Genomic DNA, 21,527 nt, shown 5'->3' on the forward strand with positions numbered 1-21,527 from the left:
ACACCACTAATTTCTATATTGTCGCGTCTAGCCAGAACGTGAGTTCCAACATCAGTCTTGAAAAGTCCGCATCGTATACTCACCTCAATCAGGGAACTTCGTAGGTAGCCAATGCGGCGAAATCCTTGTTGGCGTGCAAAGGCGCCACGCCTTCTGCCTCGCCAACGTTGAATGGGGACCTTGATGTTCTTCTCGATACCACTCCCATCCCACTCCCACCATGGTAAGTGAACCCAGACGGGACGCAGATTGAATCGTCCGCGCGGGCGGGAGGACACTGCGACGGCTTTGGGTAGAGTGGAACCAATTCATGTGCGATGCACGACTCGGAGCTCCCCCACTCCAACGCTTGGTCCCAGGACCAAAGACAGCGAGCAAGAAGTTCGCACAAGTGTCGCCGGTATATCCTTGTCCTTGGGTACCAGCAGGCAGATTATCGAACTCGACGGAAAACCCGAAACCGGTGGGGAGACAGCAGTCGTGTACCAAGTGTCAACGCGAGGGTTATTACACAAAAGTGGATACGCATTGGCATCGGTTAGCCCGTGTCGAGGAAAGGTCGGTATACCACTCACATGTTTCGTACATGATGGTCAGAAAATAGGGTACACTCCATAAGCGTGTCAATCGCTCTCGATGTGCCTGCGCACATCAGCTAGGAATAGGGATATGGCATAACGTGGCCCACGGAAAGTACAACGATGCATGGGCGGCATTGGCGGAATCAGAGAGAGCCAATACCTTACATTTGCTAGTGCTAGTGCTAGAGTCTTATTCAGCAACGAATCGTTGAATATAGCTGTGCATATGGCGCCCTGATGCAGGCGGCAGCAGTCTTCAGCTTCAAGCTTCAACGGTTGAAGAGGTTCCGACAGCGATCATCTCACGAGCGCAGTTGCGACTCAGAGAAGCAAGAAAACGGACTTGGGTCGTTCCCAGATCGCCCAGGTACGTACACGTACGTACAGCGAGGACGGCTGATGAACCGGGAGCCTTTCAGCCCATGGGCGTGCATCGCATGCATGATGCACACAATTGCGTTCCACCACCGTCCGAGGCTACGATCGTGAGTAGCCTCAAGCCTTGCCAGGGCGTTAACCTTCCACATCCTTGAGATTTTGAGGTTAACTCACAAGTGCGAACGTTTCCGAACTCAACATGGAGTGGCTAGCTTACGGGGAAGAAGCTTTTCATAGCGCTTGTGAAGCCCCCATATCGAGCGATGAAAGCTTCATACGGAATAGTCACTGTCCCAGCGCGTACCCGCTCAGTGAGGCGCCATGTACACACACTTGAGCTATGTGGCTGAGCGCTAATATCCGTTCCGCCGCTATTTATGGGTTTGCTTTCGACGGCGACCATAGCCACCATCGGACTGGGCTCCAAAGCACTCCTGCACGCCCCCGGCTCCTGCTCTCTCACCGTCAACGGACTCGATATCCTCACAAAAGCCCTCGACAGCGGCCGCAGCGTCATAACCGTAGCGAACCACATCTCAACGTGCGTGCGTGCGTACTGCGATCTTGTTTCTACTACACATACGTGTGTGTGTGTGTAGGACGTGCTGACGCGCTGACGGCTGACGCGGTGTTGCGTTGCATCGCAGGGTGGATGATCCTGTAGCGTGGGGGATCCTCCCGACGCGGTATTACCTGCGTCCGCGCACCATGCGCTGGGCGTTGGGTGCTTCGGACATCATGTTCACCAACCCGTGCGTTATCCTTATATACTTATATACCTATATACTTATATTCTAACTAACTTGCGCAATCTCTCCGTTCCATACGATACATTAAACGCATTGCGCACGCACACAGGGTGTTCTCGAAATTCTTCCGTCTGGGACAGGTACACGAGACATTCCGGGGGAAGGGGATATACCAACCCGCAGTCGACGCGGCGATAGACACGTTGAATACTACGGGCGGCTGGGTGAGTCCCCCCTCCTCCCTCCTCTTCCCCTCCCCTTCCTCCTCTCCTTCCCCCTCCTCTTCCCCTTCTCCCTTCCCCCCAGCCACACCGGGGGGTCGATGATCGCCGTGCACTCACTCTTCCAGACAGATCCACCTATTTGGCGAAGGCAAAGTCAACCATCCCTCGACGTATCCCATAGATCCAGTGACGCGAAAAGTACATTTACCGAGATTTAAGTGGGGGGTGTACGTCTTTTCGTCTTTTCATCTTTTCGTCTTTTCGTCTTTTCCTTTCCCCTCCCCTCCCCCCCTTCCCCTCCCCTTCCCCTTCCCCCTCGCGTGCTTCGTCCCCCGCTCACCCGCTGATATCGATATTGACATCGCTCCGCTTTGCGTGCACAATTCAGGGGCCGCATACTAATGGAATCCACCCCGACCTCGAACAACACCAACACCAACACCACCTCCACCTCTAACTCCAATCCCAATCCCAACAACAACAACAACACCGCACCACCACCACCCCGCCCGCCACCACCACCACCACCCCCGCGCCCACCACCACCCCCTCGCCCGCCGCTCATCATCCCGATGTGGCTCTCCGGGTTCGACGCCCTCATGCCCGAAGGCCGGGCCGCCCCCTGGAAATACGCGCCCCGCTTTTTCGCGGCGCCGCGTGTGCGGGTGGGCGTGGCGTTTGGGGAGGCGGTGGAGGGGGCGGAGGTTGTGCGGGCGGCGTGGAGGGCGGTTGGTGGAGGGAGGGGTGGAGGTGCGGGCGGGGGTGCGGGTAGAGGCGGGGGTGGGGGTGCGGGTGGGGGTGGAGGTGGAGGTGAGGGTGGGGGTGGTGGTGCGGGTGGGGATATGGGTTGGGTTGTTGGGGATGTCGATGAGGAGGCCGTGGCGAGGGTGCGCAGTGAGATTACGGCGGCTGTGCAGAAGGCGGTAGAGGATCTGGGAAGGACGGTCGACGGGGCGATGTTGGGCCGCGTCGTGGCGGACTCGGACTTGGACTCGGACTCGCGCTCGGACTCGCGCTCGACGGAGCCAGATAATTAATAATTGTCCAGGTTTAAGGTTATGTTATGTAAATCCGCAATATGGGGGGGTCCTGTTGGTGGGGGTTTTATTTGGTGGGGTTTCTACTTGGTGGGGTGCTGTGTAGGGTGAGGTGGTCGGGATAGATAGTAGACATGTTGCGGGCAAATTTGACGAAGACTTGGGTGAGCCTATGATATGTTGAGGCTAAACGTTAAATGTTAAACCTCTTCCCATAATACAATACATATCGAGTCACGGAGAATACGAGCGTGTTTCCTTGCTTGAGTACTCAGTACTCGGTACTCGAGTCTAACAGCAATTCTACGTTCCATGATTTTCCGATTCCACAAAACATGAACATTTGATTTGGATGTTTGAACATTACGGGTTACGAATCGTAGCACATATACACTGACTATCCAAAGACACCTATCCAAAAACACCTCCAACTCCCCAAAGACACCCCAACTCCCCCAAAACACCCCAACTCTCCAAACCCAGCTATGACGGAAGCTATGAAAGATACCAACCACGGTACGCACAAGACAAGCAAGAGAATAGCAGAAGATGCGCTTGAACATTGAACATTGGGTACTGTATATCGGTATATTGAATATTGTATGTTGAGTATTGAATATTGAGTATGGAATATCGATGTCAACCAAAAAATCATCCTCATCATCCTCATCGAACGCGAGTGTTTGGAACCAAAATCAAAATCGAAATTGACCGCAAATCCAAAAAACCCTCCCTCGTTCGTGCCGACATCCGACACCTCCGAACCACCCCAATTGCCGTCCTACCCTCCCTACCCCAAACTCAAAAAAAGCCCAACCAACACCGACTCTATAAATAACGCGTCGAGCCTCCGTCAAGGCCCAACCGGTCCGAACGATCATAATGAGCTCGAGCGGGGGAAATGGGGTGAAGAGTGGGGGAGGGGATGCGGGTCAACAGTGGGAGTGAGGGAAGGGAGAGGGTGAAGAGTGGGGGAGAGGGAACGGCGCGCGTTAGTCAGTCGCTATTGGATGTTCGACGTTTGGCGTTCGACGTTAATGATGCTGCGTCCCACCCAAAGCGCCCCTTCCCCGACTTCTACTCCTCGCCATCCCCCCCTTCATCCGCGGACTCCCTTTCATCATCATTGTACCTCTCCTCCCGCTGACACCACCAATACCGCTGATACCACCAACTCCACCGACACCGCTGATACCACCGCCAGCGGGATAGAGCGCAAGCGGGAGGGGAAACACAAAAGGCGTGTCACACCCCTTGAACGTGAATTTGATGCGCACGTCGACGTCGACAGTGGCGGGGGCTGTGTTAGCGTTAGTATGAGTGTTAGTGTTGACGTTGAGCGGGTGGGTGGTGTTGTTATTGGTGTTGTTGTTGAGGGGGGAGGTGTTGGGGGTGAGCGGGGAGGCGGGGCGGAAGGGCAGGGATAGAGACACAGATGCGAGAGAGGGCGTGAACCACGCATCGCGCTCCCCGAGCCCACGCCCACTTCCGTTGCCGCGTAAACGCAGACGCAGATCCTCCTCGTTAGCGTATTCGTACTTGTCATCGCAATCGCAATCGCAGTCGTGAACTTGCGCATTCGGTTGACCGCGGGCGCGGGGGTACTCGTGCGCGCTATCCCGCGTCTGTGCATGAAGCGCGGGCCCAGACCGAACGTGTGCAGCCTCCCGCCCCCCTCCGTCCTCTCTATCTCCCACATCCGCCTTCGCCACCCCCGATACACCGCCGCTACCGCGTCCGTGGACCGGGTGAGCAAAACTCCGAGGCGCGTCCAAACCCCGATCGAATTGCGTCTTCGAATCCAGACCCGCGAGTGGCAGAAGCAGCGGTGGTAAGCTATTAATAGACGTACGCGTAGGTGTAGGCGAAGGCGAAGGGAGATTTGGTGTTGGGAGGATGGGGGTATGTTTAGCGTCGTTGTTGGGCGTGGGTGTGATATCGGGGGCAGTAGCGGGTGGGTATACATTCATGTCTGTGTTCGTTAGCGTGAGCGTGGAGGGATGGCGGAGGGAGTCGGGATGGATTGAAGGGTGTGGATGCGGTGGATGTAAGGGGGAAGGTTCTAGAGGCAGGGACGAAGACGAGGAAGGGGGCGAAGATGAAGCGGTGGGTATATGGGAAGATAATAAGGGTAAAGTTAAGGGAGCTGGTATACTGTGGGAATGGGAAGGCTCGTGCACGGGTGGTGGGATGAGGACGGGTGCAGGCGGGGGTGGTGGTGGACGCGTGGATTTGATAGCGGTAGGAATGGGAGTCGGGGGAGGAGGGACATGTATGGCTGGTAGTTTTGGAATTGGAATTAGACGAGGGGAGGATCTTTTTGATTTATTATTGTTGCGGGAGATGGACTGGTTTATCTTGTGTCGCTGCATTATGAGTTTGGCCATGCATACGGGCGGGCCCGAGGGGCGGAATGGGTTTCCTGTGTTCAGAGCGGCTGATATGTTGGAGTTTGTGAGAGAGAAAAGGAAAGAAGACTGACTGGTCGCGACCAAAGCGAGTCTGTGGTCTGCACGACGGGCGTAGGGATAGGCCTCGATGTCGCGTGCCATGAGGGAGCGCCATGTGTTGGGGAAGAAGGTGTAGAGGACGAGGAGGGCAGCGAGGAGCGTGATGAGGAATATTTGGATCATCTCAGAGTCGTGCACCACCCCAAAAACCCGAGTCCGAGTCCGAGTTCGGTTCTCCACAGGCCACCGACCACAACGACGGCTGCTCCACGACGCTCGTTGGAGAGGGGAGGAGAAGGGGGAGAGGAACGGAGGAGGGGAGGAGGGGAGGAGAAGAAGAGTCACTCCGAAAAAATGGGGATTTATAATAGACGGAAGCGGAAGTGTAAATAAACAGTGTTGGGGAAGAAGCGAGAAATAAATTAGGATCAAGGGTCGGTGTATGATGCCTGAGTAGCTTCTTCTTCCAAGGCTGATTACGCGGGTGCCATTACGTGCTTGTGTGCCGCGGCTTGCTGTTTCAACTTCAACTTGCTGGCTGTTCATCGACTGCGACACGTTCGGAGCGTTTGCATCGTGAAACTGCTTTGGCCTTTGAGCTTCTGTTGATCTCATTGACTCCGAGACTAGCCGTGCTCTGACATAATTCTATGAGTGCGCACGCGATCACGACGGGGACGATCGTGATCTCCCATGCATCATCCTATATCTTACATCTAGCCCTGCCGTAACTGCTTTGCTATCTTCGCCTCCTCTGACTAATCCTCCACTCCAGGTGATGACGTCGGTGAATGAAGAGTGGTGGGTAGACAGGATACCAACTTCAATGCGTATCATCACATTTAACATCTACAAAGAGTGTACATCGGTCGGTTGATAATAGAACTAAAGTACTGAAGAATGAGTATAGACATATTGATAACGAACATGCTGTGAACATAGTGGTCATAGTGTTGCGACGAAACGATAGTATAGGGCATACAGAGACGAAGAACGAAGAAACGAGGAAACAAGACACAGGAAGCGAAGATCATAACCAAAACCACGATTCGAAGAAAACATCAGACGGAAGGTCAAAGGTCGAAAATATGTCTGTGGGTGCGCGGGACGCATCACGCAAACCTCCCTTTCCTATCCACATTCCCAAGTACCACACTCCTCGTCCTCTCAACTCCCACACTCCTCGTCCTCTCAACCCCCATCTTCTCTCTCTTCCCCCCGTTTCCTCCACTTCCTCCACCTCCTCCGCCCGTCGCACCCCCACCACCTCGACTCCCCGCACCCGCACCACCGTCCCCCTTCCTCCCCCCCAGCTCCCTCGCCCTAAACGTCCCCGCCCCCGTCCCCGTCCCTGACCCTTTCATCCTAATCCCCCCAACCCCCTTGTGCCCAGTAACAGCAGCCCCCCCAACAGACCGCCCAGTGCTCTCCAGCCTCCCAGACCGTCTCTCCCCAGCAGCCCACCTCATCAGACGCTTCGCCTCGGAATCCAGCACGTCTTCTCCACCACCACCCCCTCCTCCTCCGCCTCCTCCTTCGCGACCGTCGCAACCGTTCAAGGAGACTGAAGCCGAAGCCGAAGCCGAGGTTTGGGTCTGGAAGGAACGAGAACCGCGCGCAGCGCTGGATGACGCAGATCCGCGGGATTGGATAGTCTATGCAATACAAGTGATACACGCAATAACGGATATGGTCAGAAAAATGATAACGACAATGCGCGAGATGAACAAGCCTCCAGCTCACCTCTGCATCCAAATCCAAATCCAAGTCTACATCCATCCACGCCTTCTTCTTAAACGCAGCGGTGGCCGATTTAGGTCGTCCGTTTACGTCTTTCACCCGCACCCTGCTGCTCATCTCCTCCCCCTCCCCCTCCTCGTCCTCGTCCCTTCCATCGATCCACGACACGTCGTTCACATTGATAGTCTCGATATCCTTAACGCACCAGTAAACATAAACGTGAACATAAACGTCAGCAGGCCATCCCATTTCCGACGCTCACGCGAAAGAAACGACATACCCCTCCGTCCAAACGCTCCAAGACCTGCCTCCGTATCTCGTGCACGCTAACACCCTGCCGCGATCTCTCCTCTCTCTCCCCGTCCTCGTCCTCGTCCTCGTCCTCGTCTTCCGAGCGATCGCTCTCCTCAGGAGCACCCCCCGAACGCGGCGGATCCTCCTGGGATACACCAACCCACAAAGCTTGGTCATCATCCACCAAATCATCTTGATACGTATCAAAAAACGCTTTCGTTTCTTCAGATCTGCCTGAAAAAAACAAAAAAACAAAAACGTACGGCAAACAACGCGTCAACGCGTCAGTGTGTTGTGTATGAATATAAACCGAAGAATACGATGAACCACATACCTAGAGCTTGGATATCATTGCGATCCGTCTTGGGACGTTTGTGCAGACGCCGACGGATAGCATCGGCATCTTCATCCGATTCGTCGTCACTCCCGTCGAGGTCGATACGATTGCGCCGCTTATTTCGCAGTTTCCCATCGACTGCATCCTGGTGCAACTTCTGCAGCTTCTCGTCATCTTCAAGCACGTGCTCCCTTCAGACCAGACCACACCAGACAGACCACACCAGACAGACAAAAACAAAGCGGGGGGCGTTTCAGACACCCGAGAGAGCAGGAACAGCATAACCATAAACACGCACTGGAATTTCTCAAGAACCCTGTCAGCGGCTACGACCTCCGCGTCCATATCCTTGTCGTCCATCATCTCCACCAACGTCGTGTCCGCCTCCAGCGCTTCCGCCTCCTCCGCCTCGTCGTCTCTCTTCCTCGGACCCCAATGCCCCATATCGTCATCAGACTCTTCCGCCTCTGCCTCGACGAACTCCCTCCCCAAGTCCGCGTCGCGCTCAGCCCTGGCCCCGCCCCGCCGTGCAGCATTCCGCTTGAGAACGTCGAAAGCATTGAGGAGTTGGGCCTTCTTCACCGGGCTCTGCGCCGGACTGGAATCATACCCGGTGTCTTTCAGGGGGGTCGGCGACGACGACCGATGGCGGCGCAGGCGGCGCAAAGGTGAGATGTCGGGTGTGTCGGGATCGGGGTCGCCCAGCATGCTCAAGGTGCGTAGGGGATGGCGGCTTTGGCTCGTTAGAGTGGCTTGTGTAAGGGAGGAATCCTGCGAGAAATTCGGCTGTGTGCGATTGCGCAGAAGGGGGGTACGCTGGGAGGGCGAAAACGTCCTGTAGACCTCAGGACTTCCGACATCAGGCCGCGTTTGTGTCAAGAACCTATGTCGTAGTTAGGACCTGCATTCCAATGATATTGATATCAAGCGCGATTATACTCACCCATGATCGTTGATGAAGAGCTGCGGCTGCGTGCTTTGTTTAGGCTGCAAGGCGTCAATGAGATATTCTTGTTCCTTCTCGAATACCGCATCGGCTCTCTTGCGCAGATGCTCGCTCACATCAAGAGCGGGCTGGAGAGTCACGTCCAGCGTCAAAGGCAGCTCATTGAGCGCCTCGGGCTTGCGGAGTTTATCCAGTCCACCACTCCGAGCCTGTGAACGAATATTAGCACATTTCTCACTGCATCTCCTCCAAACGTACCGGAGGACCAGGCGCCTGCGTCTGCGACGCGTACAGTTGGGAGAAACTCGTCTGCAATGCAGGGACTTTGAAACCATCCATATCCATCGCCTCATTTTCGTCCGGGGCTTGAGAGGGATCGAAGTTCAGGGGGGAGAATCGCTTTGCCAGGAAGGGGCTCAGACTAGGCTGCCGCTGCGTGGGCGCGGCGGCGGTCTCTTGAGGGGACGCATTGAGCAGCCGTGCCGTGAACGACGTCGAAGTCGAGGGCGACATGAAGGGGTCCGCGTCAATCTCCTTCAAGGGCTTTCTCGGTTTCGATCCGCCCTCGTCCCTCTCATCAGCCTGCCTATCGCTGCGCTGGCCGGGCGAAAGAGATACCCCGCGCACGGCCTCGTCGCCCACATTCCTCAACGACGACTGCCGACTCCCTAGCGTCGGCCGCGCATCAAGCCCATGCCGCACGACAGCGTGATTCTCCTTGTCGTCGCTCCTGTCGAACATGAGCCGCGTGTTGTTCTCCTTGTCGTTCTCATCCCCGTCGAATTCGAACGAAGAGAGAGAGGCCCTGTGCACGATCACCTGCGGCGAACCCGCGGACGAGGAAACGGAACAAGGCGAATCCGGCGCAGACCCCTGCACACGCCGGAACTGGGAGTGGGGGCTGACATTCTCGTCTTCGTCGTCCGAGTCGATGACTTTGACGGCCCGTGAGCGGCGGGATGAAGGGCCTGCGCTGGCGTTCTCCGCGGCTTCCTGCGATGATACGGGTAGCTCATTCTCTGGGTCTACCATCGTAGTGTCTTCGTCCTCGCCGGAACCGGACCCGTCGTTTGGCAAGACGTCCTCGACTTCGGCAGGCTCGGGCGACGCAGACCCCCTCATCTGAGCTTCGTCTGGGACCCATTCCTGGTCGCTGCCATCGGCGACGTCTTCCTCATCGGCCTCTTCTTGGGCAGCATTGAGAACCTTCTCTGCGTAGACTTTCAGAACATCTTCACCGCCCTTCACAGCAACGATGGGGTCTGTTTCTGACTTGATTATCCCTCCTCGCTTCTTCCATTCGGCCTGTTTCCTCTCTACCTCGGCCCGCCGTTGAGCTTCGACACTCTCAAAGAGCTTGGCGTTGACTTGCGTCTGGAGTTTCTCGCCCTTCCTCGAGGGCGCGTAGCCGAACCTTTCGATAATCCTCTTGCCTTGTGAGGGGCCCATATGTCGCTTCTTGAGGCTACGGCGTTCCTTCGCAGCCTCTTGGGCGACCATATGCATGTCGCGAGCAGCAGTTGCATTGTCAACGACCAGGAGATCATCGTCGCTGTCTTCCTGTGGCCTCAATTGCTGAGCAGCAAGTGCTTTCCTCTTGACCTCGCGAAGATCGACATTTCGTTGGGCTTGCCTTTCTCTTGCGTACGGCACTTCAGCTGGAAGCTCCTCGTCGGAATCATCCCCATTCGGTGGCAGGGGATTCTCTGCAAGGTCTGGCGGCGGCGAGGCAGGACGACCGACGGTTGGCATCTTGGGTGGTGAGGAAAATTGACCAATGGGATCAGATAACTGGTTCGGGGCTACCAAAGCGTCTGAGGGGCGGTTGAGCATGCCGAAGAATTGGGTTATAGAATACTTTTGGGGAACTTCGGTCCGCGGTAATGAAACATGTTGGTCCACTGCGAGTCTTGCACGAGCCCGCGTAGTTTCCTCAAGTTCTTTCTTCGTAGGCGCGCGGGATTTTCCTTTCTTGGTGGGTCGCTTGCGCGCAGGACTATCCGTCTGTTTTTCCTGCCCTGACGCCCGCGTGGGGCTTGGAGGGACATCGTCACCTAGAGGTTGTGGGGTAAATGAAAGCCTGCGTCGGGTCGTGGACCGCTTCCGGAGCTTCCCCTTTGCAAATGGATCCGTTGGCATTTCGTCGTCCGAAGTTGGGGGAGTGGAGGATGGGCCTGATCCGGGCGTGTTGATGGGATGGGGAACTGGGGGAGATGTCGCTAGATGGGGGGAGGACTTGGTGAAGGGGCTAGTCGCGGAGTCGGAGTTGGGTATCGCTGGGCGACGTCGAGGACTAGCAGTCGACGTGCGTGTAGTAGTCGAGTTGTTTGATGAGGGTTGCAGAGAAGATCCCCTTGAACTATGTGTGCTATCCACGGACAAAGGGGGAGCTAGATTGTTGTTTGCAGACTTAGATTCGAGTGGCGCTGTTGCATCCTTAGCCCTTGTAGGAGATAAAGAGTCAGACGCGTCGAACGCTGCCTGCGGGTCAGCGACATTGTGAGCAACCAAAGGGTCGTCGTCGTCTGCTTCGTCTATATCACGGAGCTGTTTCCTCCAGGCGAACTCGAAACCGGCTGAATTCCCTGTGTCGTCCGCGTCGCTGTCGTTTGCTTCGTCCTCCACTTCTTCTGGTTCAGAGTGTGTGCAGGGCGCGTCAGAAGTCGGCGGGATCTCTTCGTCGAGTCCCGCTGGTCCGGTTTGGTAGATACTGCACGGCGATCCTACGCTCGTCGCGTCTGAGTATGATGAAGAGGCTGGGAGGGTTTCCGGTTCCCTACGTCGCCCGTATGTTTTCGCGGCACGCTTCACCACAGGTGATGGTTCCGGAGACGACAGTGACATTGTCGAATCTGCAACGATGGAGTATTCCTTAGATAGAGTCATATATGAACAAAAGGGGGGGGGAGAGGGATCCTTGTACGCCGCCCTTTTGGCAGTCGTGACGAAGGTTGAGAGTGGGTGGCCTGTGTCACACATGTGACGGTACGCGTTTTAGGTAATTGGTGACCCAACAACTCATCAAGTCAACAATCCACCAACGAAGAGCCCAAAGGTTGAAGAAATACTGCATCTTTAGGCATCGAGGGTAGTATGTGCGTGAATGATACTCGCTGACGGGTCTACGTATGACACAAGAATCCTAAGTGATATATCTGCAGGTGAACAAAGTAGGAGTTCCAAGTAAGATACCAAAGAGCCCGAGGTAGACAGATAAAGCCACATTGCTCACAATATATACTGTACTTATTACTGACACAGATAATAAGTGCATTGACGCAATATGGGTGCACAATCTAAGGTCAGGGGCCATCAGGAGGACCCAGGGGTGATCCTATTATCTCATACTCACGTGGTGTTTTGGCTTGGTACTGTACAGTTTTTTCAGCCACACACCTCATCGGCTGATAGCAGAGAGCAAGATATTCGCCGCCGCCATCCTCAACATTCCTCAAGATGAGGTGAGTATGCTGCAGCGTTATTTGCTTCACGATGTGCTCATCAATACCCGTCATGTAGTCACCGTAAGGTTCGTTAGTCACCGCCTCCAATCAAGTTTTGCGGTCGACAATAACTTTATATCTAGTATGAAGCACCCCGCCATGGCTCACTCGGCTTCCTCCCAAGGAAGCGTTCTGCCCGCCACCGCGGAAAGGTCAAGTCCTTCCCCAAGGTGCGGCTTTTGCGCGAGGACAAAAGCGACCATGGTTAATCAAAGATCTGTAGGATGACCCCAAGAAACCGGTTCACTTGACTGCCTTCATGGGCTACAAGGCTGGCATGACCCATGTTGTCCGTGATCTCGACCGACCAGGCTCCAGTTCGTATCTTTAGCCGGACTACATGGATTGTCATTGATTATTTCCTTTTTCCAGAGATGCACAAGCGTGAAGTCGTCGAAGCGGTATCGATCGTCGAGACACCACCCCTCGTTATTGTTGGTGTTGTTGGTTACGTCGAGACTCCTCGCGGCCTGCGCACTCTCACCACCGTCTGGGCCTCCCATCTCTCCGACGAAGTCAAGCGTCGATTCTACAAGAACTGGTACCGATCGAAGAAGAAGGCGTTCACCCGATACGCCAAGAAGCACGCTGAGGATGGCGGCAAGTCTGTTGCCCGTGAACTCGAGCGTATCCGCAAATACTGCACCGTCGTCCGTGTTCTTGCCCACACACAAATCCGCAAGACTGGTCTCAGCCAGAAGAAGGCTCACCTTATGGAGATCCAGGTCAACGGTGGCTCGATACCCGACAAGGTCGAATTCGCCCATGGCCTGTTCGAGAAGCCGATTGAGATCGGATCCGTTTTCGAGCAAGATGAGTGTATAGATGTCATTGGAGTCACCAAGGGTCACGGATTCGAAGGTGTCACCCACCGTTGGGGTACCAAGAAGCTTCCTCGCAAGACTCACAAGGGTCTCCGCAAGGTCGCTTGTATTGGTGCATGGCATCCTTCGAAGGTCATGTTCTCTGTTGCTCGTGCCGGTCAAAGTGAGTACATGGAGTTCCAGATTGAACGCATGCTTAATGTGTTTCATAGACGGTTACCATCACCGAACGGAACTCAACAAGAAGATCTACCGCATTGGCTCAGCTACCGACGAGTCCAACGCTTCAACCGAATCCGACATCACCAAGAAGACCATCACACCCATGGGTGGCTTCCCCCACTACGGTATTGTCAAGAACGACTTCTTGATGCTCAAGGGCTCCATCCCCGGTACCAAGAAGCGCGTTGTCACGATAAGAAAGTCGCTCATGGTACATACTTCGCGCCGGGATCTCGAGAAGGTTCAACTCAAATTCATCGACACGTCCTCCAAGTTCGGTGTAGGTTTCCTTTGGGTACTTGACATTGGCCAGCAGATGCTGACTAGTCCCTTTAGCATGGTTCGTTCCAAACCTTCGAAGAAAAGGCTGCGTTCATGGGAACGCTCAAAGCCCGTGCATGATTTCTCTACGTTGTACTTTCCGCATACTTTTACTACTGTTATCTACACCATGCCATGCCTTGCTCGAACATATGATACATATGATTGCATGCACCAAATCTGCTTCACTTGAGTTCAGAGCTTGGAGTTTGCCCAATGGTGGCGATAGGATTGGCTGTCCCCAGTGTCCCACGATCAGTATTTTCGGGGAGCGCTCCCACATTGTATAGTTGCTCGTCGACATCTCCGCCTGTCACTAATTTGCCCGTCGCTGCGTCGCTTCAAGTAGCTCAGACGCGTCTTGTCACCCAAGACGCTGCTCTCGTCGCGTGTCGCTTGTCGTGAGTGCACCCTATTATCTTGTTACGCCCGACCCCTGCTTATTGCGCAAATATCTCGGAAAGGATGAACACGCCAGCTGGACGGTGCATTGATGCTCATAGCGTCCACCGTGGGCCCTATATCCACGAAGTTGCTATCAACAGCTCGTCGCGCCATCACTCAACAGCTATGTCGAACCCCCTCTCTCCCTTCGACATGCATCCGCACCAGTCGCAGCCGGGTCCCGTACGTACCCTTGGAACCCACGCAGACCTTCTCTGTGCCTCCGCCTGTGTATTTCCCTCGGAAAACTGTCGAAAAGACGCTGTCTGCACGCGAAGAGAGAAGCGAAACACGACAGAAACGAGACCGAAAGCAAAGCGGAGAAGAACACCCTGGTTGCGCGCCCCATCGTCCGCAGTCTGGAAAGAAGAGGAAGAAGAAGAAGTCTACCGTACAAGGAAACAAAGTATCTCGGAAACAGCGTGTTTGGGATCATGTAGAGTTTTCGGAACATTGCTCTGGTGTAGGCCCCTCCACTGTCAAAGCGGAGAATGCCCTTGCGGAGCAACAACTCAAAGATCATACTTTCACCTTCGACGACCATCTACAAGAGGGGTGTGTGGATTTCGTATCATTCACAAGCATGGATGGCCTTCAAGAAGGCGATCGAGAAATGAACCTCATCCATATTATCGAGAGGTCTACCTCCGCAACGGACGTCTGGAAAGCGTACACGGAGCTTCGCGAGTATTACGACCAAAACCAGTCACTTTCTGCCGGCCTACTCGCCCTCCATCACCTCCACCGAGTCATCCGCGTTCTATCTGAGAACAGACCGAAGACAAGAACTCAATTCATCAGACTCCTAGACGTAATTCAGTTTCTCCAGAAGTGCGGTGGAAAGGTTCAGTTGCACGAATGGAACGCGCTCATTCATAATGCTGGCCGCGGTTGGAGGAAGACTAGAGTGGAGGACTTTCAGCTTGTGATGGACGTGTACAACGATATGATTACTGGGGCGCCAGCAGGTACGACAATGGCTGGTTCTATCTATGACAACGCCCCTTTGCAGGGCAAGCCTGTACACCCAGACATCATCACATTCACCTCCATCCTTGATATCGCGGCTCGAACCTTGCATGCACCCTCTATTCGCCGTGCTACAGGCCTGCTTCACGATGCAAGTCTCTCCCCAAACCGCATTACGCATCTGTCCATGCTTCGCTATTTTATCTCGACGCGTCAACTATCCGGCGTTCGTAGCACTGTGCTTAAAATGAAAGAACAAGGGTTGGAACTGGGTATAGACGGGCTGAACGCGTGTATATGGGCGTATTCCCGTGCGGGGGATCTGGAGATGGTTCGACTCATTTATCGGGTACTGCGGGACAGAATATGGCCAGAGGATAAGAGAGCGGAGGTAGATGTCATAATGCGTCAACTCAAGAGCGAAGAGGCCATCGACATCGAACCGCATCTAGTTCCTGACGAGGTCACATTCTTCGAGGTTGTGCAGGCGATGGCATATCATGGCGATCTCCTTGGGTCTCTGAACACCCTGACTGATATGCTCTCCGCTCCCCACAACTCCTCAACGGACCCCAAGATACAAGCAGACACCACGAGTGTGCCACCATCACAACCTTCGACGATGCCTGCTTTCCGTGCTATCTTCCTTGGTTTCGCGAAGCACGGTGTCCCCCAGACCGAGCCTTCAGCTATCATCCGGCATTCGACTCTTGATACTTTCCGAAGTACGAGGTGGAACCACCAGAGCTTGCTTTCTCTATTCGAAGTCTTTATGGGGCGCCCAGAGTGTGTCCGACCGAGTCGCTCTGTCATATATTGGATTATCGTCGCTTTCATGAAGACAAGTATGCATGATCCCTTGGTCATACGGGACGTTTGGATCAAGATGGAAAGCAGGTTCGACGGGCCATGGGGAGGAAGAGACAATCGACTTCAACGGCTTCGACAAATGATATTCAGCAACGAATTCCTTCATCCGCCTACAAGCTCGCAGCCTCGGAAGCCCAAGGTCCATCACCATACCAGAATGTAGCGACACAAATATAATACACAGTCCATTTCAGATCCCGTATCTTGCTAATCTAGTAGATCTATCGCAACACTCCATTCATCATGCTTTGCTACTGTTCATCTCTCGCCACTCAATGTAGTCATCCCAACTGACCGTGCACTTCCTGCTCTGGTATCTCCGCAATTTAATGCTTCTACGGATCTCCTCAGTGATCTTCCCGGTCCAGCCAGCTTTGTGAATAGCACTATCAACCGCGTCTAGTTTGTCCCAGCCTTGCTCCGGTATAACGTCCGGGAGGTAGGTGGCAGAGAACTTCTGCTTCTTGGTCACCTTGGGAGTCAACAATGAGTAAGCAGAAGACAAGGGCGAAGGTGTCCCAGAATTTGGAGTGAGCGTGGATGGATGGGGGAAGGTAATCTGGATTCCATGAACGCCGACCGTCCAGTCGAGATACGACATCGCATCTTCAAAGTCGGTCAGGAAAGACACCCTAACATTCCAGTTCATGTTTCAGCGCCCAGAAGCGGAGAAGGTGGGGTAACATTGAGCGCACCCGCATTCCAAAGTCTCCAGCTCGCTCTTATCTATCTTCCTGAATCGTGAATCGTGGAAGGCGCTGATGAGAGCGTACTCCGCTAGTCCTTCACGAAGGGGTAAGCTTTCGAAACATCCTATACATCCCCTTAATCGAGGAGATCGTCCCGGTCGAGACGGGAGTGTGTTCCATGTGACGAATAAGGGACTATCACGATTTCAGCTACAACTAGTTATAGATATCTACGATGAAATAACTCAACTATTTATCGTCTTCGAACTGAGGAGGAATCGGCTCTGCGAATGTCAGGGCGCAGTACAGTGCGTCGAAGGCGTGGAAACAGTGTTCTGGCCTGCAAATGTCGAGTGCCTCTGCCTGATGATGGAGACCTGAAGTAGGATCATGAGGAAGAAGAGACATCGAGGTTGCGGTCAAGTGCAGAGCAAGCGGCAGCGACTGCGCGTCATTAGTGATTGGATCAGGGATCAAGAGGGGATCAGGGCGACACTCCATTCTGGGCGAATTCCACTTATGAAGCAGCGCAAGTGTTGCTAAACATGGTAAGACATATGTTCATGTACTTATATACGTAGGTGAATCTGGAGGGATATAATGTAGAACGTGGGGACAACACAGTCGTTAAGATAAATGCAAGGTGTGTGCATGGTCGTGATAAAGGAACTGGATTGCAATAGAAGACTACAATGGGGGAATAATAGAGAGGATGGGAGTCGAGACCGAGAATTATGAATAAGATGGTACATTGAATAGATAGAAGTAGGAAGGAATAAAGACTGAAGAGATTCGGAAACAAAAAGGAGTGAGTGTTCGTTGCAAAGAGTGAGCAAGGATTGTGTGAGATGAAAGAGAATCAGGCAGTCAGTACCGGGAAGGCTAGCAGCAACTCCAACTGCCAGACGATCGTTCTGCCTTTTCGCGGGCCTCTTCTGCTTCAGCTTGCGCTGACCATGTGGGTGTTGAGATGGTTGAAAGGACTACGCTGTCGCGCTTCTTCAAATCATTCTCCTCTTCAATACGATCCTTCCGTAAAATGATAGCAGTTATCAGATGATCGAAGAGATTCTGGATGCCTTGAGAGGTAATGACATCAGTTCGTATCATTATGGGATGCTCAGTGATAGCGGACATACCCAAGTCATCTTTAGCCGAAACTTCGAAAAGTTCCATGCCTTTGTGTAAACCCCATTCCTGGTCGTCTTCCTCATTAGCAAGCGCATCTTCGTCCACTTCTTCGATGCTGTTGCTATTGCTACCATCGCCTAGTTCGTTCCATCCAGCCGCGTGAAAGCCGAAGTTGAAACGAGAGTTCTGTGGTCTGGACGTAGTAGCGGTAGTATTAGACCGGGTCAAAGGTGGGGCGTTAGCCAATCGACTGCGAGAGACAGCAGATGACTGGCTGCGTTGGAGGCCTGAGCGGTTGGAATGTAAATCGAGGTAAGCTGAAGTGTCTAGGGATGCATGCGGAATCGGGCTAGATATAGGTGGGGGGCTAGTAGGTGGAGAACGTAGACCTGGAAACGAGGTGAATCGCGGGCGAATATACGACAATGTTGATGGCGCCGGTGGAGGTGGAGGGGTTGGTGGCCGAGGCGGGGGGAACCAGCTATGTAGTGAAAGGCGAGCGAGGTCTGAAGTAACCTGGCGGCGTCGATGGAGATCCGCTTTAGATCCTACGATGTAGATTATCAAGTCGGGCGGACAGTTCTTTTTCAATTCTGATTCATAACACTTTCATGAGCTACGAGTGAAGAGTCGGGAAGCGGTAAACCCACCTTCTAGCCACCCTCGGACAGCTTCAAAAGTAGATGCGTTCGTGATATCGTACAACAGCAAAGCAGCATTTGCCCCGCGATAATACATGGGTGCCTAGGCAACTGTGAGATGAAGCCGTCGGACGGTCATGCTGTACTCACCATACTTCGGAACCGCTCCTGCCCTGCTGTATCCCATAGCTGCAGCCTCACTCTCGTTCCGTTCACAAGGACCTTTTTCGTGACAAAGAAAGCACCGGTTGTGGAGGTTGTGTTCTTTGGATCGAACCTGTTCTGGGTGTAACGGTGAAGCAGACTGGTTTTGCCAACACCTGCGGAAGAAGAAAAGCAGCCATCATTAGGACCGATTGGCATTCTGCAAAACACGCTGTTGTTCGGACAATCGCCACGGACCAGTGTTTCCCATCACCACCACTTTCGCGTCGACACCTTGATCATACCTAGACCTAGAGGAGTACGGGTCCATTGCGGGGGATTGAGCCGTGTATGGCCCGTGTCTGAAGGGCGGGCCAGTCGTGAACGGAAAAGGAAGGGGGAAAGAAGGGAAATGGTAATGAAGGAGGTGGAACAGAAGAAGGAAATGTCCGCTATACTTGGACGAGCGTCCCCCTGACATATCGTAACGGTCTCACGTGGTTACCGAAGCGAAACAGCTAAAAGGACCCGAAACAACCAAAATAGTCGTGCTCAATTCAGGAATTGCAAGTCATAGACATAGCCATGTTTTCAGTGTGCAGTCATAATGCATGCGTATACATAGGGAAAGTAGCGGGCGCAGTCATCCCAGCACAGCTATCTACTCTTGCGCGACCACCGGGAATTCGAAAACAACATCCTTTCCAGTCAATCTCCGGTACACAGATGTGAACGAATCGAGCTTGTATTCAAGCGATGTGGCGTCCTTGGAGTCGAGGAAGCTGTGGCAAGTATCAGTGACTATTCGCCGGGAGGTGGGTACCAGCAGTCAAGCGTACACTTTAAGGAGCTTGGAGCCGTCTACAGACACTCGGGTGCGCTTTCCGACGATCTCCGTGGGGAAAACTAGATCCTCTAGGATTCGTTCGTGGACGCTGGTAAGAGTGCGGCTGCGGGGCCTCTTTTGCTTGACGCGGGAGGTGCGCGTTGGTTTACGGAGCATTCGGCGTTGTGCAACAAATACAACGTGACGGTCGGCGAATTTCTTCTCAAGCTCCCGAGTAAGCCTGCCAAGGCGATGAACTCCAAGGATCGAATACGAGCAAATATGGAACGCACCTCTGTTGGACTTTGCGGAAAGCTTTCAATTGGGGAACGGGGACGAAGATGACGATGGCCTTCTTGCCACCTCGGACATCGACTTCCCGGGCTGCTGAGATTTGGAGAGGGCGAAGCTCAGCCTTGAGCTCGGGGACATTGTTCTCCAAATCTATCAGGGCTTGAGCGACGTTGATTTCGGTCTCATCTGGAGCCGTGGTGGGGGCATTGGCGGTGCGGAGGATCTTGTTGTTCACGGACATCTTGAAGGTGGTAAACCCTGCGACTCAAGATCAGCCTTCTGTCCTCATCCAAAGTTGCGCCGCCCAATCCATCCCATCCAGTCCATCCCGATGCCTCCAAGCCTGGCCATTCCACCCTTCAACCACACAGGATCCATTCGGGCGACGCGACAAGCATAGTTACTCACCAGTCCGTACGGCGTCGACGTATTGATTTTTTGGCAGGGGACGATGCTGTCTGAATACCCTGTGCGCCAACAGTGTCAAATCAATCGTGAGAAACAACTGCTCGATCAAGGTACCACAGGCGCTTAGATGGTTTACTACAACATCATGATTGGTCTCTACTCTGTTTGAAGTCTTCAACCCATTTCTGCTCTACGCTACCCTTTGGGAGGACGACAAATGTCAAGCAACCGTCTTTGACCTCTAACCCATCTATCGGCCCATCTTTGGCCTTTGCCGCAGTGCAGACATCTCGAAGCGACATTTTCTTCCCCACTTTCAACAACCTTTTGCGCGATGTGATAGCGTAAACGACCAAGTTACCCACTACATACTCGCCAATGCGATCCCATTCGGGCGAAGGTGCTTTCGGAGGGAACATGTTCTCTAGATGCAGCGCAAACGGTGTATCTTCCACAAACTCTGGAATGACATCTGACGTAGCGTGTTGCGGATAAAGGAAGAATACAGGCAGAATCAATGTGCTCTGCGTAGGATCCTCAGGGTCCCAGTGTGGGGCGTATGGGTTGCTCGACCCGTCGGGGTTCGGTATTGGTATCAAGTTTCGTGCCTATAAACATCGATAAAGGAGAGATTTTTACTGAAAGGATTTGTCACTCACTCGAAGGGCGTTGTTCATTATTCTCTTAGTTTCTCCTTCTTTCCTCAGGCGCTCTTGACGCTCCCATTCTTTCTTCTTCTTGATATTCACTGCTTCAACGACTTTCTCGTAAAGCACTTTCATCCCAGCATTGCTCGTATCATACGCGAGGCACATTTCGCAACACTCTAAGGCTTCTTCTGGCCTATCTAGAGCTAGAAGTGCCGATGCTGCACGGTAGTATGCTTTCGATGATTTGGGATTGATCGTAAGGGCCTTCTTGCAATCTTTGAGTACAGAGCCATAGTTCTCTGCCTCAACAATCGTATCAACGACTGGCTAGACATGCGAGTACCAAAAATAACGCACTTAGTTCCAAATTACACGCCGCGCGATTGCATAGTAGAGCCTCTTGTAACTTGGTATCCGTAGGTTTAGCATCGACACCTTGAGTATAAAAGTCCACTGCTTCGCGCCATCGTTTGCCAACGAAGTACTCGTTCCCCAATTCCTTAAAATTCTGCGCGATTTCTACCAGAAGTTCAGAGCTGAATCCTCGAACATGAACACAAGACCAACCATCTGGTGTCCCGTCGTGAGCCAGGCTTTGCAGTGCGCTGATGGTGGTATCTTGAGCATCGTCATCCGGAAGACTTTTCATAAACAATGGAACTGTGTCCAAAGCAGCCAATTTCTCCGCCAATAACTCTTCGGAGGGCGGCTGGGGATTAATTGCAGCCATGGCGTGTTGGAGGTTGGTGAGGAAGAAAGAGATTAGATAAAGTTCAATGATCGTGATCATGATCTATGACTTCGATCACACGTCGGTCCCGCACTCCCGACTTCCGTCCCGCTCTCAACTCGGCT

At 53.5% G+C, this 21,527-nt stretch overlaps 9 protein-coding genes across 9 annotated transcripts; 3 read left to right on the top strand and 6 right to left on the bottom strand.

Moving 5' to 3' along the window:
- Positions 1–1,336: 1,336 nt before the first annotated feature.
- On the top strand, positions 1,337–2,969 carry PC9H_005331 (uncharacterized protein; the record flags this gene model as incomplete). Its single annotated transcript, XM_036774906.1, has 5 exons — positions 1,337–1,500; positions 1,607–1,711; positions 1,818–1,932; positions 2,062–2,159; positions 2,321–2,969. 5 exons carry the CDS (start codon positions 1,337–1,339, stop codon positions 2,967–2,969), a joined length of 1,131 nt encoding a protein of 376 aa, XP_036633408.1.
- A 1,034-nt stretch (positions 2,970–4,003) lies between these two features.
- Positions 4,004–5,602, bottom strand: PC9H_005332 (uncharacterized protein; the record flags this gene model as incomplete). Its single annotated transcript, XM_036774907.1, has 1 exon — positions 4,004–5,602. One exon carries the CDS (start codon positions 5,600–5,602, stop codon positions 4,004–4,006), a length of 1,599 nt encoding a protein of 532 aa, XP_036633409.1.
- A 929-nt stretch (positions 5,603–6,531) lies between these two features.
- PC9H_005333 (uncharacterized protein) lies at positions 6,532–11,622 on the bottom strand (the record flags this gene model as incomplete). Its single annotated transcript, XM_036774908.1, has 7 exons — positions 6,532–7,074; positions 7,163–7,354; positions 7,440–7,687; positions 7,788–7,981; positions 8,089–8,673; positions 8,734–8,945; positions 8,995–11,622. The coding sequence occupies 7 exons, from the start codon at positions 11,620–11,622 to the stop codon at positions 6,532–6,534; spliced, it is 4,602 nt and encodes a 1,533-aa protein (XP_036633410.1).
- Positions 11,623–12,192: 570 nt separating this feature from the next.
- RPL3 (60S ribosomal protein L3) lies at positions 12,193–13,687 on the top strand (the record flags this gene model as incomplete). Its single annotated transcript, XM_036774909.1, has 7 exons — positions 12,193–12,197; positions 12,256–12,265; positions 12,323–12,409; positions 12,463–12,556; positions 12,612–13,226; positions 13,276–13,565; positions 13,622–13,687. The coding sequence occupies 7 exons, from the start codon at positions 12,193–12,195 to the stop codon at positions 13,685–13,687; spliced, it is 1,167 nt and encodes a 388-aa protein (XP_036633411.1).
- A 412-nt stretch (positions 13,688–14,099) lies between these two features.
- PC9H_005335 (uncharacterized protein) lies at positions 14,100–16,052 on the top strand (the record flags this gene model as incomplete). The annotated part of the gene is made up of 1 exon (XM_036774910.1): positions 14,100–16,052. One exon carries the CDS (start codon positions 14,100–14,102, stop codon positions 16,050–16,052), a length of 1,953 nt encoding a protein of 650 aa, XP_036633412.1.
- A 78-nt stretch (positions 16,053–16,130) lies between these two features.
- Positions 16,131–17,079, bottom strand: PC9H_005336 (uncharacterized protein; the record flags this gene model as incomplete). The annotated part of the gene is made up of 3 exons (XM_036774911.1): positions 16,131–16,521; positions 16,585–16,773; positions 16,829–17,079. 3 exons carry the CDS (start codon positions 17,077–17,079, stop codon positions 16,131–16,133), a joined length of 831 nt encoding a protein of 276 aa, XP_036633413.1.
- A 381-nt stretch (positions 17,080–17,460) lies between these two features.
- PC9H_005337 (uncharacterized protein) lies at positions 17,461–18,825 on the bottom strand (the record flags this gene model as incomplete). Its single annotated transcript, XM_036774912.1, has 5 exons — positions 17,461–17,657; positions 17,718–18,302; positions 18,360–18,453; positions 18,501–18,670; positions 18,753–18,825. The coding sequence occupies 5 exons, from the start codon at positions 18,823–18,825 to the stop codon at positions 17,461–17,463; spliced, it is 1,119 nt and encodes a 372-aa protein (XP_036633414.1).
- A 330-nt stretch (positions 18,826–19,155) lies between these two features.
- Positions 19,156–19,855, bottom strand: RPS7 (40S ribosomal protein; the record flags this gene model as incomplete). The annotated part of the gene is made up of 3 exons (XM_036774913.1): positions 19,156–19,276; positions 19,334–19,561; positions 19,614–19,855. 3 exons carry the CDS (start codon positions 19,853–19,855, stop codon positions 19,156–19,158), a joined length of 591 nt encoding a protein of 196 aa, XP_036633415.1.
- A 310-nt stretch (positions 19,856–20,165) lies between these two features.
- Positions 20,166–21,402, bottom strand: PC9H_005339 (uncharacterized protein; the record flags this gene model as incomplete). The annotated part of the gene is made up of 4 exons (XM_036774914.1): positions 20,166–20,630; positions 20,682–20,971; positions 21,030–21,191; positions 21,240–21,402. The coding sequence occupies 4 exons, from the start codon at positions 21,400–21,402 to the stop codon at positions 20,166–20,168; spliced, it is 1,080 nt and encodes a 359-aa protein (XP_036633416.1).
- Between the last annotated feature and the right edge of the window lie 125 nt (positions 21,403–21,527).

The sequence above is a fragment of the Pleurotus ostreatus genome (genome assembly GCF_014466165.1).
Source record: "Pleurotus ostreatus strain PC9 chromosome Unknown scaffold_3, whole genome shotgun sequence".
NCBI classification, from domain to species: domain Eukaryota; kingdom Fungi; phylum Basidiomycota; class Agaricomycetes; order Agaricales; family Pleurotaceae; genus Pleurotus; species Pleurotus ostreatus.